Source organism: Tamandua tetradactyla, chromosome 11 (assembly GCF_023851605.1).
Source record: "Tamandua tetradactyla isolate mTamTet1 chromosome 11, mTamTet1.pri, whole genome shotgun sequence".
In the NCBI taxonomy this organism is placed as follows: Eukaryota; Metazoa; Chordata; class Mammalia; order Pilosa; family Myrmecophagidae; genus Tamandua; species Tamandua tetradactyla.
Window position 1 is genome coordinate 15,490,334 of NC_135337.1, and position 17,184 is coordinate 15,507,517.

The 17,184-nt window shown below is 39.9% G+C and overlaps 1 protein-coding gene and 1 long non-coding RNA gene across 5 annotated transcripts in view; one reads left to right on the forward strand and one right to left on the reverse strand.

Annotated features, from left to right (window-relative positions):
* LOC143649938 (uncharacterized) overlaps window positions 1-9,140 on the forward strand; it is a 50,588-nt gene extending 41,448 nt beyond the window's left edge. Inside the window, exons 3-4 of the long non-coding RNA XR_013159239.1 lie at window positions 7,824-7,954; window positions 8,626-9,140. This is a non-coding gene — a long non-coding RNA (uncharacterized LOC143649938). The remainder of the gene's footprint in view (window positions 1-7,823; window positions 7,955-8,625) is intronic.
* Window positions 6,880-17,184, reverse strand: part of NTNG1 (netrin G1) — a 377,262-nt gene continuing 366,957 nt past the window's right edge. For all 4 annotated transcript variants that reach the window (XM_077120075.1, XM_077120073.1, XM_077120077.1 and 1 more), the window contains one exon: window positions 6,880-8,356. In XM_077120075.1, coding sequence (XP_076976190.1) covers window positions 8,109-8,356 — 248 coding nt within the window. In that variant the 3' untranslated portion in view covers window positions 6,880-8,108. The remainder of the gene's footprint in view (window positions 8,357-17,184) is intronic.

The following is a 17,184-nucleotide window of genomic DNA, read 5'->3' on the forward strand; positions in this document are numbered from 1 at the left end:
CTTCACCTGGCCAAGTTGACAACTGGATCTAACTACAACACTGCCCCTCACCATTTACCAATCATGTTCATGATCTCATTTTGATTTTCACATTAACTGTGGGGAATGGATGCTACCACCCCTGTTTATAAATGGGAAAATGAGGTGTCTAGGGTAGTGCTGTCGAATAGAAATATAATGTGAGCCATGTATGCAATGAAAACATTTACAATAGCACATTAAAAAAGTAAAAAGAAACCATTAGAATAAATTCTAATAACGTATTTTATTTATTCCAATATATCCAAAATATCATTTTGACATGTAATCAATATAAAAGTATTAAAGAGATAATTCACATTCCTATGCTGGTTTTGGGAGGGAGGTACTAAGACTTTGAAATCTGGTATGTATCTTATACTTGCAGAACATGTCAGTTTGGACTAACCACTTTCAAGTGCTGAAGACTTATGGGTGGCTAGTAGCTAGGGATTTTGATAGCATAGCCTTGAGGTCCTAGTAGGAGTGAAAAGTAAAGGGTTTTGTCTAGTTTAGAATAGTGACTACAATGCAGGGAACCATAGAGACAATTAGAAAGATCTTTGCTCCTGATATAATGCTCATAAGCTAGGGTAACCATAAAAACAAAACAAACATACCAAAAAGAAAATGGCCATTCAATCCAAGCCACTCAGTGAGTGTTTTACTCCAGTATCACACCTATTTTCTCTTTTTAAAAATTTTTTGACAAGTGTGGGAAAAAAATGACTGGAGTCCTTTCTAGTAGCGTGCCTGCAACCTACATTATTTCAGACATATTGCAGACTGTGATCATATTTCAGGTGAAAGACACTGACTAATGGGGAGGGATTTAAATCTGTGTGGTAACACCTCCAGTAGGCAAGTCTCAAATTAAGTGGGTGCTGTCTGTCTTTAATTAGAGCTAGCCCTCATTACCATCAATAATACAGGTATGTGATTATAAATGCAAATATGTTGCATGTATTGAAGGGGGAATTAAATGAAGATAAGTAGAGATTCAGATTGAATTAACAATAATATATCTCCATTACCAGAATTTAGTTATTTAATTGGGGCTAGTTATGAGGTAGGAGGCTTTTATTTTATTTTATTAAAGTAGTAATGCAAATATTTAAATTATTGAGAAAGATATTCTCCCAAGAGTTTTGCTTGGAACTCTTTTCTGAAACCAACACCTTTCAAATCCTGATGGAAAGTAGATTCAAGGATTCAGAAGATGTGTCTCTCCAGTGGTCCTACATGCTGCCATGAGAAATGTTTCCCTCATTTGGCACTCATGCTGCAATCCTGATTTGGGCCATATTCACTTTTTTTTTTTTTTTTTTTTTGCATGGGCAGGTACCAGGAATCAAACCCGGGTCTCTGGCATGGCAGGTGAGAATTCTGCCTGCTGAGCCACCGTAGGCCACATTCACTTTTATTTCATGACTTCCATAACAACCACGGCCATGTTAAAATATACAACTACAAGAGGTATTATAGATTCCCTTAGTAGCTGAAGTGGAGAATAAGGTCAGAATGAAATGCATATAAGAACTGATTGCTGGAAAACACATGCTTTCAAATATCTGTATGTCATTGTCACTCATCCCTTGACAATAATTTATTATTTAAAAAGACTTCTCACAGTAGGGGTAAATCTTAACCTTAAGTTTCACTGCAGTTATTCTTAAACTTTTAGGTAATGGATTCTTTTACAAATTAAATAACAACAACAAAAAAGAAAATAGAGAGGGAGAGTGTAATAGAATCTCTGCCCAGACCAAAAACAAACAAACAAAAAACATATATAAACAAAACCTTAGACATAATTGCAAGGGCTTTCATCCTCCTACCAAAATATGGTTTGATCTATGGGTTCAGATGTCCTGTTTCTAGTAATGTGTTGGGTAAACTTAATTTTAATATATTGGGGCTTCCTGGCAGATTGAGAAGCTTTGATCAGAATGCATTTAGATTTGGCTGCTTCCCCAATTATGAATTATAATTACACAAAATGTAAACACGTGTTTAAGTGGTTGTAAAACTACTACAATACTTGTCACACTATTAATTTAATAAATTGACTGTGTAGCTGGGGTCTTCATAATTAGTCATCATCTAACTGAAAAATTCTTACAAACACGGTCATTCTATATTTAGATACCCCCCCCCCCCTTTTTTTTCCAACGGGAGAGAAAAAGAGACAGAGAAAGATGACACTGACTTCTTTGTCTTAAGGTGTTTATCACACCATGAAAGCCAAAACAATTACTCAGGGCTTCATGGGGTAGGCATGAGTGGTAAATAGCAAAATGCTGTTTCCTCGGAGAATGTTTTCTTGCGGTGTTTCACGCAGGCAGAGGGAAAACCATTTCCCAACAGGAGCAGCCCTCCTTCAGAGTGCAAATACAAACGAACAAAAATGACATTATGTTCTTGCCTGCCTGGGGCAAAAAGAAGCACCTATTCTTGACTGAGCTCCAGGTGTGTGATTTTCTGCCATTTTCCTTCTTTATTAGATTAGAATGACTGCCCCTTGTAAGAGCAAAGCTGTGATGTGGCACTATCAGGGCAGCTTTCAGATACACATAGTCTTTAACTTAACTTGACGCATCCTTTTTTTTTTTTTTTTTTTTGCATGGGCAGGCACCGGGAATTGAACCCGGGTCTCTGGCATGGCAGGCAAGAACTCTGCCTGCTGAGCCACCATGGCCCGCCTAAACTTCTTGCCACACAGAAATTTCGAAGTCTATTCAGAGACATGCAGGAGGGAGGGGTAGTAATTATTTTTTTCTCTTTTCCAGTCTACAGAGTTTTTTTTTCCCCTGTAGAATTCATAGTTCACTAATGAAGTAATAGTTAAATGTGACACCTCTGGAAAAAAACGGGACTAGTTTAAGAAAATGAGTATTATTTTTATTTCCAATTCTCTTCAGTTTTTTACAGCCAGCCTACCCAAATCCTTCGTGTTAACATCATTAGGTTTTGCAGAATAATGGCACATTTTACCAGCTATCATTTCAGGTTAATAAAAATATCACATAATTTTAAATGTTACCACTCAATTTTAATTCCTCCATCAAATTAAAACAGTTTTTGGGTGATGGGAGAAGGCAGTGTGAGGATTCCAGCATTAATTAAATGTTCAACTAATTGAAATTAAACAGCACCACTCAAAACAGTCTTAGTCTCCCTGATAGAATTGTTTCAGGACCTCCCCTGAAAACAGTAGGGGGAAAAATTCCTTCCATGATAGATTTCAAGTAACTGCACTTTTTTCCCCCCAACATTAACATATAATTTTCACAGGAATTGCTATTTTCTTTTCTAGTTATGCGCAATAAGATGATTTATACAAGGGATATATCTGTTTCTTAGTTATTGGATTCTTCAGAGGCAAATTGAAGATGGTAACATCTGAGTCATACTTTATCAGGTGCTGTGAAGAGTAGAGGTTCTCTGTGTTCCCAAAATTGTTGGTGAACATTTAAAACTCATTAGTTGGCATTCTTAGTTCTCTCCGACAACTAATTATGTTCATGTCAGTTGATGGTGGGAATTTGTTGGCATCTGTTTTAGGTAACTAAAGGAAAAGTGATTTCTGGTGTCAGAAAGTGAAAATACACTTACAAGCAGAAAATCACTCTATATGGCAATGGCAGAACTGTCAAAATGTTTGCGTCAGATGGACTTTTGATATTTCTTAGAAAGATAACTGATTAAAATCTGGTCCTGATTTCTGAGCGCAAAGAAAGAATGGTTCATGACCAGACATTTGGATCACAACCCTGATGGGGTTTCGTACAATGCATTTCCCACCTGTCTATCATTAAGGCTCTCCAACTGGAGTTTCTAAAAAAAGAATAGAACATCTAAGTAGCCTACTTGGTTTTTCTTATTGTTCTAAGATGCAGCTCAGTTGCTGCCACTATTGGCATCCTTATTGATAAAGACGGAATAAAAATGGTAGGCAAGGAATTCTAGATCAGATATCTGAAGCTAAAGTTTAAACTGCACCAGACCATAAATACATAGAGTTCCAAGAATAACAAATATGTAGAACATGTAGCTCAAATTCCTGCCATATCTTGTTCAATCTTTGTGAGCAGAAAAATTGTTTAACAGGTGTTTTATTTAGTATTTAACAACAGGTGGAGTACAGCAACCCCTTTGCCATACAGCATAGAGCATCTTGTTTCAGAGTTCCGGCTCTTACCAACCCAATGTTGTTGGACTGTTGATGGTAGAGGCGGGAGGCAGTGGCTCTATAGTGCTAATGTCAGGGTTTCTTCACGGCTGTCTGTGGTCCTTCCAAAATGACTACTCCAGTAAGGCCATAGGTTCAGGAAAAGGTGGGGAAGAGGATTGAACTTCAGGAGCAACTTCTGGACCATGTGCCTTCTTCCAACCTGGATCTTTATGTCACCTGGGTCAGTGATTTGTGCCATTTATGGCTCTGACTCAAAAGCCCCTCATGCAGTGTTCATGGGATCCAAGCTAAATGTTTGCAAAACTGAGGGGAAGAGTTCCAATGGAGGCCCACACGTCACACATCTGAATATTTAAAAAGTGTACACATAGCCAACAAACTATTAAGTAAAATACCCTGCTACTTCGACAGATGTATGTGCATAGCAATTGCAAGTCCAGGTATAAATTTAGCATCTTGGAATTCTCACACTTCGACACTAGAGCCTGACCCTGAACTAGCCTGGTCAATTCCTTCCCCCATGCCTTCCTTCTCTTTCAGCCTTGAACTCTGGCTTACACTGCAGGAGGCCTCTCCACATTTGCATGTGGATTCTCTAAGGCACTTCCACCCACATATATCAATCTTTTCTCACCCCTGAGGCCTATAGGTGTGCACTCGTGATGCTGTGTGCCCTAGGGACTGGAAGCGGACCGTGCGTGCCCTGAAAGTGGCTGGGACATCTGGATAGGGGAGTCTGGGTTCTTGGCTTCTGGGATAAAGCTGGAAGAAGGTCAGAATTGGCTTCACTAAGCAAGGGCCTCCTTGGCTGGGACTAAACTTCTCCCGTTAAGCTGTGTATAAGGTCAGAAACAAGTCACTCCCACGTCATGGCAAGGCAGTCATTACTTTCCCATAAGCTGAAACTTTGTCTCATTTTTTTTTTTTGAGGCTTTATGCTTATCAGTGGTGTTGAGGAAGAAATCATAGCTTTGCTCTCTGAGAAAGCTGATAGATTTACTCAGAGTGAAGACTGTATTAACTCATCTTAAGGGACCCATCCAAGTAAAAACAGAGAAATTAGAAGAACTTAGGACCCACTGTCCATATCTCAGTTCTGTATCTTAAGACAAAAGTTATAGTAGGGACCAGACTTAAAATAATGCTGGAAAGTAGCAGATGAATAAAATCCACAGAGTTGGGTTTTCTTTGAGGGTATAGACTCTCGAGAAGAATTTGAGAATCCAGATTAAAAAGAACATTTCATTTCCATTTGGTATATACCTAAAAGTGAATTTTTATTAAAAGCAGATAGCATCACTTCAGGAAATTCAGAAAACTGTATCTAAATACACTGAATGCATGATATTTCCCATCAATTTAGATTCTTATACCCTCATAAAGATAAAATGCAAATGAATTGATTTAGATCAGGCGTTCATTAAATTTTAGAATTAGCTTTTGGAATTTGTATTGAGATGTGCAGAGTCTGATTCCCGAGCATTGTGACAAAGCCATAAGTGGATAATGATAAAGTACATTGTTGCCAGAAATAACAGAGTCTGCCTTTGGTTTGTGCTAATAAACTATAAGACAAAATTCCAATTCTAATATTTGAAACCCACCTCATCATAAGGAATCTCAGACTCTGTATGTTACCAGCATTTTCACGTGTATTCTTTGGTGAGCCTGAAATATAATTTGCTGTTTACGCTTCTAATGTAAATCTCCAATTTCTGGTGGGCCACTCTGGGACTAAGCCAAAGCTCTAATTTATCTTCAACTTTTCTTATTTCTTACATCAAAGAGACTGTTGGTTTGAATAATAAACATTCAATCGACTTGGACGTGGGGTGGCAGGCAGCACAGGCATTACCTGTTTACCTTTTATTGCCTGCTTCGAATTGGCTTTTCTGGGAACAAAACCAATAAGACATGCTGTCCCTTCATCTCGCTTTTATTCAGCATCTTTTTCAGAATTCCCCCCACCTCCCACCACCCCCTGCCCATTTCAGCATGGAGTGGCCTCTGAGTGAAGAATTCAGGCTGGGACCAAGCTTCTGCCCTACCACTGTCATAAGTTATTGTCCTGTGAAGTCATGCACGACTTCGTTGTCCTTAAGACTCTGGCTCGGCCTGCTAATTATTTTTTATTCAGGAGCTGCTGCTGCTAACACATTTGTCACCTGTGAGACAACAGTGTGCTGGGAATGGAATACACACTGTTTTGGCCTCTTGGAAACTTTGTTATGGTTCTCACCCCCCTGCTCCCCCCTTTGCTGTCTTACCCAGTAATTGGCCTAATAAAAGGCAGAAACAAGAATTTATTACACCTTGGGCAGTACTTAAAACAAACTTTATTCTCAGGAACAGCAGTTATGTCTATTTGCTGCTGTATAGTTTGATATTTCCTCTAAATACTTAGTCTGAATATATTCAAAGTCAAATTGCTAATCACTCAGTTTCCCTGCTACATTCCTGGTGCCCCAGGTTGCCTCTTACGGTTCTCAATGTAAACACTGTATTTGGAAAGATACATAGATCAGCATCCCTACAGTCACATGATCACCACCAATCTGTGAAAATAGCATGACTTAAAAATAAAAGTCTCTTAGTACACTGCCAACAGGCTTTGGCATAATCTTGGCAATTGCTTAGATTTTTTTTTTTTTTTTTTTGCTGTTATAATTTTTTCCCAAGTGGAAATAGTCTCATATTTTGCAGAAGTAGTCCGAGCTAGTGAATATCAATCCATCTTTCTTCCTGGGTACTAAATTCGCCAGCTGAATGTGTTCAGTCCACATAGAAATCAGTAAAGTGAGTGTGAAACTGCTCGGTGGCCGCTCCTTTCATCTTAAGAAATTGCAATACAAATTCCTGAAATCGTTTATGCAGGAATTTTTATTCTTTAAATCTTCCAGTGTTAAAGCAACAAGAAAACACTTAGAGTGTCCTTTGGTGGAATCTTATTACACTTGTTATATATGTAAACTGATATTCTTTGATGCCAGCACGTTGCCCATACAGAGAAATCTCTGCACAATGAAACAAAACAGAACAAAAGAGGACAAAATAAAATGTCAGTCTTTGCTGATCAGAATCAGATACGTTAACAGATTGTCTGGTAACACAAATCGGCAATAATACAAAAAATCTACATATTACAGTATTTCAAGAAAAATAACTTCATTTGAATACAAAAGGATAGATACACTTTCTTTTTTTTTTTCTTTTTTTTTTTTTTTCCTACAGCCACTCTCGTACAGTGGGTGGGTGCTCGCACCGGGGTCGCGCAGTGCTGCTAAGATATACAGGGGTTTGACTGGATTGAGCTTTTGGAAGGGGCTGTTAACACATGTGCATCACTAACAGACAAAGAAATCTTTCAACCGACAAGGGTTACAGAGGAACGTTCACTAAAGCACAGGTCGGAGGGGTCTCGGGGACTGAAGCAGGCCAATATGGCAGCTTGTAACAGATTTCCTTATGCCCACAATGCACTGACAGCAAAGAATGCTTCTATTTGGTTGGTCCACGCACTGGGCAGAGTGGTACTAGGGTAGGTCCCATTAGAGTAGCAAATGTTTTTAGGTTGGTTGATTTGTTGTTGTTTTGTCTCTCCTGCTTCCAGGGGGCTGTCACAGCCTTTCCAATCCACGATAAGCCCTGCAGCTGGCCATGTGGTTTGTAGCGATCATATCAACAGCTGCCAACGCCTCTGATGTCAGAAACAGTCTTGCTCAGACGTGCGGTCCGCGGTTGGTAAGTATGGCTTAGTTCAGTCAGGCCTCCTTAGCGTGTGCGCTGTGTTGGAGTGGGGGGCGCCGGTGCGTGCGGTTCCTATGTGAGTAGCAGATGCTCTGGTTGGGTTTGCTTCCCCCGCGGCGAAGGCCTGTTCGGTGGCTGGATGCAACGCCTAGAAAGCCAGGGGGCTGGCGGTCCCCAGCAGAGCGGTCAGCAGCAGCAGCAGCAGCAGCAGCAGCAGCGCTGGGGAGCCCCGCGGGCGCGCCCCCTGGCCGGAGTCGGAAGCGCAGCTGCCCACCTCCTCGCACCGCAGCTTCTCGCAGAGGATGCCGGTGTAGGCCGCGGGGCACAGGCAGCGCACGTTGTTGTGGCACGTCCCTCCGTTCTGGCAGTGCAGCAGCTCGTTGTCGCAGACATTCGCTGCAGAAGGAGGGGAGGGCGGGGGGCGGGGAGGAGAAGCGGAATCAATTAAGTTCATCTGGTACATGTTTTCAGCTTAAAAAAAAATCTCTATTGATCTGGCGCTTCCCCCCTCCCCTCCACCGATTAAGCATGTGACTCCAATTTCCAAACAAATATAGTTGGCTGCTTTTGTTTTTATCACATTAGCCACTTTTTCATATTGTTTTTATTTTTATTTATTTATTTATTTTTGCTGCAATCTTGGATATTATCATTGTACATTTCAGGCTACTGAATACAAATGTAACACTCCTGGTTTGGCAGTATCTTCTCTTCATGGAACTGGGACCTATTGTGACCTCCTGGTTTGTAAAGGACAAGCACCTGATACAAGAATGCAGAGCTTTGAAGCCAAATGAGTGGTAATTAAAATGCACAGCAGTGTTGCTAAAACGACAGAGGACCTCTAAGGGGTGGGCCTTTCTCCCTGCATGGGATTCCAGCCTCTGCATGCTTGAGGACAGAAGCCAACAGAGAAGCATGGGGATAAAGGAGCTGGGACAGGGGGAAGGTAGCATGCTCCAGGCAGGCGGCAACCAGGTGGGAAGAGAGGAAGCTGGTTTCATACAATGAGTGTGAGGAAGAGCAGAGACATTTGCTCCTAACACTGTGAGGATTTTTATCATCTTGTAAAAATGGCAAGTAGAGTCCAAGGTTACCTTCACTTCCTGGAATAATAAATGCGATGTTGAGACCCTGATTACCAAAATTTCATTATCATCAATGAATAAAATCACTTTGAATAAATCCAGACAAGCAATTTCAGAGGCTAAAATTCATTCATGGTCCTTGCCATGTAACTTTCCCCTTTAATGATTCCTTATCTCTTCATAATTCTGGTTTTCCTCATTAAATCCATGTCGCGGATTCTTTTAGATAATCAAGGTTTCACTGATTTAGCACAATGTTAAATAGAAACCAGGGAAATTAAAACAAAAACAAAAAGTAAAGGAGCCAGTAATACTTCCCAGCAACATATGCTGCTTAAGCATTTAACATGTAGACCCACTCTGGAAAGGAGGGTGGGGTGCAGAGCAGAAAAAGTAGCTTTTTGTAAATTTTGACATTTTTCATTTTTAAAAAAGGCCATGGTCAAATTCTCCAGGGATGTGAAATGAACTAAACATGCACACACATACACACACACACATTATTAAGTACAAAGCGGTTCTAAAAAATAACCACCACCCTCTGAGAAACAACTCAATACAGAATCTTGCCTGGTCCATTAATCATGTTCAACAGTTTTGTCACCTTCAAAAGAAGCTTCTTACAGGCAAACATGCTAATGTTCTGTGTGCAAATGAGCCGAGAAAAGATGATGGTGGATATCCAGAGAGTTCATTAAAAAATCCCTAAATAGGACCCTGTTTTACCACATTCTTCAACAATTCCTTAGCTACATCTCACACAGTTGCATGACATATTAGTATAATTTTCAAATGCACCACATGCACTATCTATAAATGTCAGAAGTGAACATTAAAGCCAACAAAAATCCTTCAGGCTCAAAATATTGATATACAAGGCTGTGATCCAGGGGTCCTAATGATTATGTACGCTAAACTCTCAATGGATGCCTTCGATGTCATGAATTTTAGATCCAAATTATAGCATTGTATGAGTTGTGGTTAAAAATGTCAAGACCTGTAGTTGGGAGGCAGAATCTACAAGGGTATTGTGATAAGCTTCATGGTCAGAATGGATAAAAATCTCTCCTTTTTGGTTGTTAATTTGGAAAGCGCACATGAGTTTTCAGGATTTTGTTTTGCTTACTCCTCAGAAAATATCTGTTTAATTGGGGCAACATGGAATAAACAGATCCAAATAACTGTTTCCATTTAAAGTTAAAGATTCTCAGTATTTCTTGTTCCAGCCAGCAGATTGCTGAATGGGATATTTCTTTTTATTTGGTCACAGAAGTAGGGAAATATCTGTTCCATCAATATCAATAATTGCTTGCCTTGAATAATTGAGAAGAAATCAATAGTTAATTAAATATCACACCTTTTTTTTTTAAAAGGTATTTTTCTTCTTCTCAGACCTGAATGTAAATTAGCTGTTGAACAGAGGTTTCTTTCTTTTCAAGATGCTAGTGATTAGGTTAAAATTCAATACTCTCTCTACATTTAAATAATGTACTAGTTGATTTTTTTTTTTTTGCATGGGAGGCACCTGGAAACCAAACTGGGTCTCCAGCATGGCAGGCGAGAACTCTGCCTGCTGAGCCCCCGTGCTCCACCCACTAGCTGATTTTTGATGGTTGTGAGAAAGTTTAAGAAATTTTATAAATGTATTAGGAACAGATGTAGCCCAGGATAAATAATCTCATGGATTAGGGGAATATATCTCCTGTAAAAGTTGAACAGAAAAAAATGAAGCCTAGATTATATTTCGATTGCTATAGAATTCACTATCAAAGACATCACATTTGGTCTCTCAATGGGCTATTCCCTTCAATGACTACAGAACTTTACCAACCCTTGGAATCATGGTACAGTGATGCTAAAAGCATATCTAAACCTAACTCCAGATCTTACCTGATATTCTTAGTATCATGCTCCATCTTCATGTCATTTTGAGTCAAATTGTAGTGGTTAGTGAATAAACTAGATGGTTAACAAATATCGTTGAGTTATTCTTCAGCATATGAAACCTTGTACTAAATACCAGGAGGAAAATAAAAGAAACATAAAGCGTGATCTCTGCTCATGTGGGTACAAAGATAAAATAAATACAAAAGGAAAAATCTAGTATTAAATTGACCTTATCAATTCCAATTAGCTCATCCAGCATCTATTTTTTGCTAGGCACCTTTCTCGATTTTATGGCTATAATGCTATCTGTCTTATAGGAGCTCACAGTTTGGTGGAGAAAAACAAATGAATATAGGCAAAAATAATTATTATATATGTTTTTAAAAACTATAAAGAAGTATGTGCAAACTGCTAGGTGAGCTCAAGTGATTAGAGAAATAATTGTTCTTAAGGAAGATTATAGAGGAGATAATTGAACAAAGAAGTGCACCAGGCAGATACTGGTTTAAAGCATGTTATAGATGGGAAAACTGTACTAGAAAAAGCAAAGAGATATGAAAGGGCATTGTGCTGGTTATTAATCAGTTGTCTCTCCAACTCTAAATCCACCCTTCTGATGTTAAGGCTGTAACTCTGAAATAACACTTGGATTCAGCATTAGGGGGTACAAGAGAGAGCATGGAAGTAGGAGGATGGAAGAAATTTCTATATTCCTGTTTGGTGGTTCTTCCTAACAGCATTGCCCTGGCAATGACCCTTCATCTCAATAGAACCGTTGGGTTCTAGGGCTCAGCTTTGTTTGGAACAAGTTTCATCTCACCCTTAGAGGTACCTGCCTGTGTTGGTTTGAGGCTATTATGTACCCCCAGAAAAGCCATGTTCTTTAGTCCCTATTCAATATTGCTGGGTGGAATCTTTCTGATTGTCTCCATGGAGATAAGACCCACCCAGTTGCGGGTGATAATTTTTAATTAGTTTGTTTCCATCGAGATGTGTCTCTACCCATTCAAGGAGGGGTTGCTTAATGGAATCCTTTAAGAGGGAACTATTTTGGAAAAAGCTTTAGGGCCATCAGAGCCAACAGAGCCCACACAACTAGAGACCTCTGGAGATGAACAACGAAAATACCCTGGGGAATCCATTGAAGAAGCCTGGAGAGAAAGCTAGCAGATGTTGCCATGTGCCTTTCCAGCTGAGAGAGAAATCTTGAACATCATCAGCTTTCTTGAACTAAGGTATCCTACCCTGGATGCCTTAATTTGGACATTTTTATAGACTTGTCTTAATTTGTACATTTTCATTGTCTTAGAACTGTAAACTTGCAACTTAATAAATTTCCCTTTTCAAAAGTTGTTCCATTTTTGATATATCACATTCCAGCAGCTTACAAACTAGAACAGATTTTGGTATCAGTAGTTGGTGCTGCTGTGGTTTGCAAATACCAAACATGTTAGAATAGCTTTTTAAATGGATAAGGGGAAGATTTTTGAAAGAATTATGAAGAGCTTGATAGAGAAGGTCTAGAGTGTTTTGAAGAGACTGTTAGTAGAAATGTAGACTCTAGAGATACCTCTGATGAGGCTTAGGCAGAAATAAGGTATGTACCATTGCAAACAGGATGGCAGATGACCCTTGTTTTAAAATGGCAAGTAATTTGGTCAAATTGAGTACTGCTATTGGATCTTAGGCAGAAATAAGGTATGTGCCATTGCAAACAGGATGGCAGATGACCCTTGTTTTAAAATGGCAAGTAATTTGGTCAAATTGAGTACTGCTATTGGATAGAAGTTAAAATTTAAAAAAGACAACCCAGGATATTTAACTGAGGAAATTTCAAAACTAAATGTGGAAAAAGCAGCCTGGCTTCTCCTTGTAACTGATAGTGAAATATGACAAGAAAGAGATAAGCTGAGAACTGAACTCATGCATATAAAGAGACCAGAAATTGTTGGTCTAACAAACTCTGGGCTTCCAGAAAGGGAGACCCCAGAGAATAGTGCACCACATCAGGACTTAAGCAAACATGGAAGCAATCAACCATTACAAGACAAGCAAGGATTTGAGATGGAGTTATCCAGGAAGGATTTATGGAAAATCTTATTGTCTGATGAGCATGATCCCAGCATACTGAATAGAAAACCAACAAAAGTGTTGTGGGATCTGTATAAAAGGAACCACTGCCAGTCTGGACTAAAAGGAACAGAAAAGGGATAAATTGGAGGAAAAACAACTTCAGAGGCAGAACCATGGAAGCTAAGGTCTAAAGCCAAGTAATGTCAGGCTAGGAGAGTTGACCCACCCAAGCACCTGGAGAGGGTGAGTTTGCCCTGAAGACAGAACGTTGGCCTTCCACCTTGTTGCTCAGGAAGAGTTGTGCCCCCTCAGGCCTTGGAGAGGGGGGAGCATATTCCTAGGGAACTGGGGAGAGCCTGGCTGCCACCCTCTTCTGAAGGGGTTGAGCATGTGCTGTGGAGGTGGCAGAGAACCTAGATGTGACTCCAACGTTTGGAGAGGTGGAGCTGAGAAAAAGACAGTTTCTCCACTGTCCTCCAGGGTTGCATTCGGAGAAAGCCCGGCTGCTGTGCAGACCCTTGTAGGGGCTGCTGCTTTCCAAAGCCCCGAGGATAAATAACTCTTGAACTTTGAAATCTAATGGAGCTTGCTTGTGGTTTTTGGAACTGTTTGGGTCCAGTGACCCCTGTATTCCTTCCAATTTCTACCAATGGAAATGGAAATATGTATCCTATGACTATCCCCCCTTTGTATATTGGCAGCAGATAACTTACGTGAGTTTTACAGGTCCACAGCCAGAGGAGAATTTTGCCTTAGGACAGACCATGCCTGTAGGTGACTTTGATGAGATTTTGCACTGTTTCTGACTTTGTATTGTATTTGCATTTTTATTGAAATGGTTTAAGGCTTTCTGATATTGTTATGAAATGAATGTATTTTATATTTGGAAAGAACATGTCTTTTTGGAAACCTAAGAATAGAATGTGCCAGTTTGAAGCTATTATGTACCCCAGAAAAGCCATGTCCTTTAATCTTCATTCAATATTTCTGGGTGGGATCTTTTTTATTATTTCCATGGAGATGTGACCTACCCAATTGTGGGTCTTTTGATTAGATGGTTTCCATGGAGATGTGCCTGCACCCATTCAAGGTGGGTTGCTTAATGGAGTCCTTTAAGAGGGAACCATTTTGGAAAAAGCTTGAGAATCAAGAAAGCCACACGGCCAGAGATCTTTGGAGATACAGAAAGAGAATACCCCAACGAAGCTGTTGAAGAAGTCTGGAGAGAAAGCTAGCAGATGTTGTAATGTGTCTTTCCAGCTGAGAAACATCAGACATCATCAGCCTTTTTGAACCAAGGTGTCTTACCCTGGATGCCTCAATTTGGATATTTTTATAGCCTTGCCTTAATTTGGGCATTTTCATGGCCTTGGAACTATAAACTTGCAACTTAATAAATTTCCTTTTTTAAAAACCATTCCATTTCTGGCATATTGCATTCTGGCAACTTACAACCTAGAACGCTGCTCCACCAAGGCAGCACCTCCTCCCTAGAGGATACAGCCCTATGTTTAAGGCGGCCCTGCTCAGTATTTCAGAGATACTTACAACAGCCAGGCACCATCACTCCTAAGAGGTGCAGGCCCCAGGTCTGTGGGGTGTCTCCTCCAGGTTTCTAGTTTCTGGTACCTCCAGCCTGTTCCATGTAATCCCTCATCCCCAGAGTGATAGTTGCTTCCTGCTTATACAATTATTGTTGCTGAGTTATTTGTATGTCATTTTCGTTTTTAAATTCTCAAATATCTGCTTAATCATCTCCTTTAATCAATTTTGCCTATTGAAATACCTATTGTAGTTTCTGTTTTCTGACTGTGCCCTGACTGAGAGGCACATGAAACATGTCAGTAAATGATGGGTGGTTTGGTGTGGCTGGAGTGTAGTTTGTGCATAGGGAAAGTGGAGACTGAAAAGATAGGTTGTGTCCTTTTTGGGAAGGTTCTACTTAACACACTAGATAATGGGAAGCCATTAAAGACTGATAAGCAGGGGAATGTTTAAAAAGAAATGAGAGGTGAGACTAGACCAGAGAAAGGAGAGACTGGATGCAAGGAGATCAGATACTTCCATAGAATGGTTTTGGGCTATGTAAGAATGATGATCAGAGAGAGGAGGGAATAATCTGGAGCCAGTCTTTGTGGAGTGGGTAAGAGAGATTCTGAGGTTCCTGCTTTGTGTATTGACTGCATATATAAATGAGTATGAGGTCTACTGACTTTGAGGTCTCTAGGCTCTTCTAGAGAGGTCTTGTTATCAGTTGGAAAAACTAGTTAATGGTTAACACTAGGTCATGTTGGAGATACAGATTTAGAGCTGGGGTGGGGGCGGTCACTATTACAAAAGATGAAACAAAGTGAGTAGAGGATATCATACTGGGAGAACAGACCAAGTGAAAAATGAGGTTGGAAGAGATAACACTGAAGAACATGTGCATTTAAGCCACAGGTAGAGGAAGAAAGACCCTGAGGCTGCTGAGAAGAAATTATGTCTACAAAATGCAATTATCATATCAGAGTATAAAATCAACCATAGAATGCTTCTTGTTGTGGATAACTCTTTATCTAGATATATAGGAATAAACAGAGCAGGTGAGTATGAGAGGAAGGGCACTTTGAGTTGAGTAAGGGAAGTATGCAACATAAGCATTGCATGTTCTTGTTTGAATCTGAAAGAATGGATTTAGAATAATTAGAAAAGGGATTAGAGGAATTAACATTTAATGGAGGTTTGTGGCTATCAGTCTTAAAGCAGTTGTTCTCATAGTGAACAACTGGTAATGTCTGGAGACTCTTTTGGTTGCTAAAACCTCGAGAGGAGAAGCTACTGATATCTAGTAAGTGGAGGCTCCAGATGCTCCTAAACATCTTGCAAAGCACAGGACAGCTTCCTTTCCCCCTCCCACCAAAGAATTATCCTGCTCAAAATGTCAATAATACTGAGGTTGAGAAAGACTGATTAAAGGAATATAGAATCACCAACTTTTGTGTAGGGGAATGACATGACGAAGCAATCTTCTAGGAATATCATTCTGACGGCTATGTTGGGTATCATTCTACTTGGAGAGAACAACGAAGACATTGCCCTTCAATTAATGTTGGCGGTAAATGATGAAGGCACGGGCCTGGGCGTCAGCAATGAAAATGAGCAGTTGTTCCTGACATCCATTGGGGAAAGGAGACTGAACGAGCCATGGCATCTAGATCAGAGAGACAGTGAGTTTGCAGGTGCTAGGCTATGGGAATTAGAGGTAACTGTAAGTACTTGGTGTTGATATGTAAGGGTGGATTATCTTCTTGGGGGAGCCGATACAGAAGATAAGGATCTAAGGTAGACCCGGAAGCATTGCTCATAATTGAAGGATAAAAATAAGAGGAACCTTATTTACTACTGTCATGTTGTTTTTTTCTTCTTTGTGCTCATGGAGGTAGTAAGCCTACATGAGACTTCAGAAACCACCTAGACAAGTTGTAGATGAGGAAACAGAAAGCGATTTTGGGTAGAGCTAGAACTAGAATCCAGGTCTCCTGATTTACAATTTACTTCTCTTCACATGAAAAAGAACTGTCAGGAGAAATGCCATAAATACTGTGCTAAGTGCTGCGATCTGTAGTCCTCAAGACGTCACTGATGTCTCCACTTTCCTTGGAGACATTAATAACTCTTCTACAGATTCTCAGGGATTTTTCAGCTGTATTGACCAGCTGCTCTGCTTTCATACTGCACAGAGATTATAAAGAGGTCTTTGTTGCCTTAAATGTTACATCTGCTGGAGTTCTACCACAGTCTGGCAGAGTCTCCAAACACATATCAGCTCATACATAAAATATAACCAGAAGTACTGAAGGTCAAGGCTTGGAATGGCAAATATGCTGGCATCTATGCTGTCACTACCTTTTCCCCTGTACAGACAAGACATAGCCACCTAATCATAGCACCCCCTTGCACTGAACGTCATTTCCCAATCTAAGGTTTCAGGTATCCAACATAAATTGATAGAGCATTTACAATCCCTCGCATGATCTCCATTTCATTTTACATGAAATTACCAATTAAAAATCCAAGTGGAGATTTCCACCCAAAATGTACCTTTCAGTTATTGCTCTCTTTATTTGGTGTCCTTCTGTGTGGATTGTCCTCAAATTGAAAACTTATTTTGTAAAGTATTTGTTGTAAGCACGT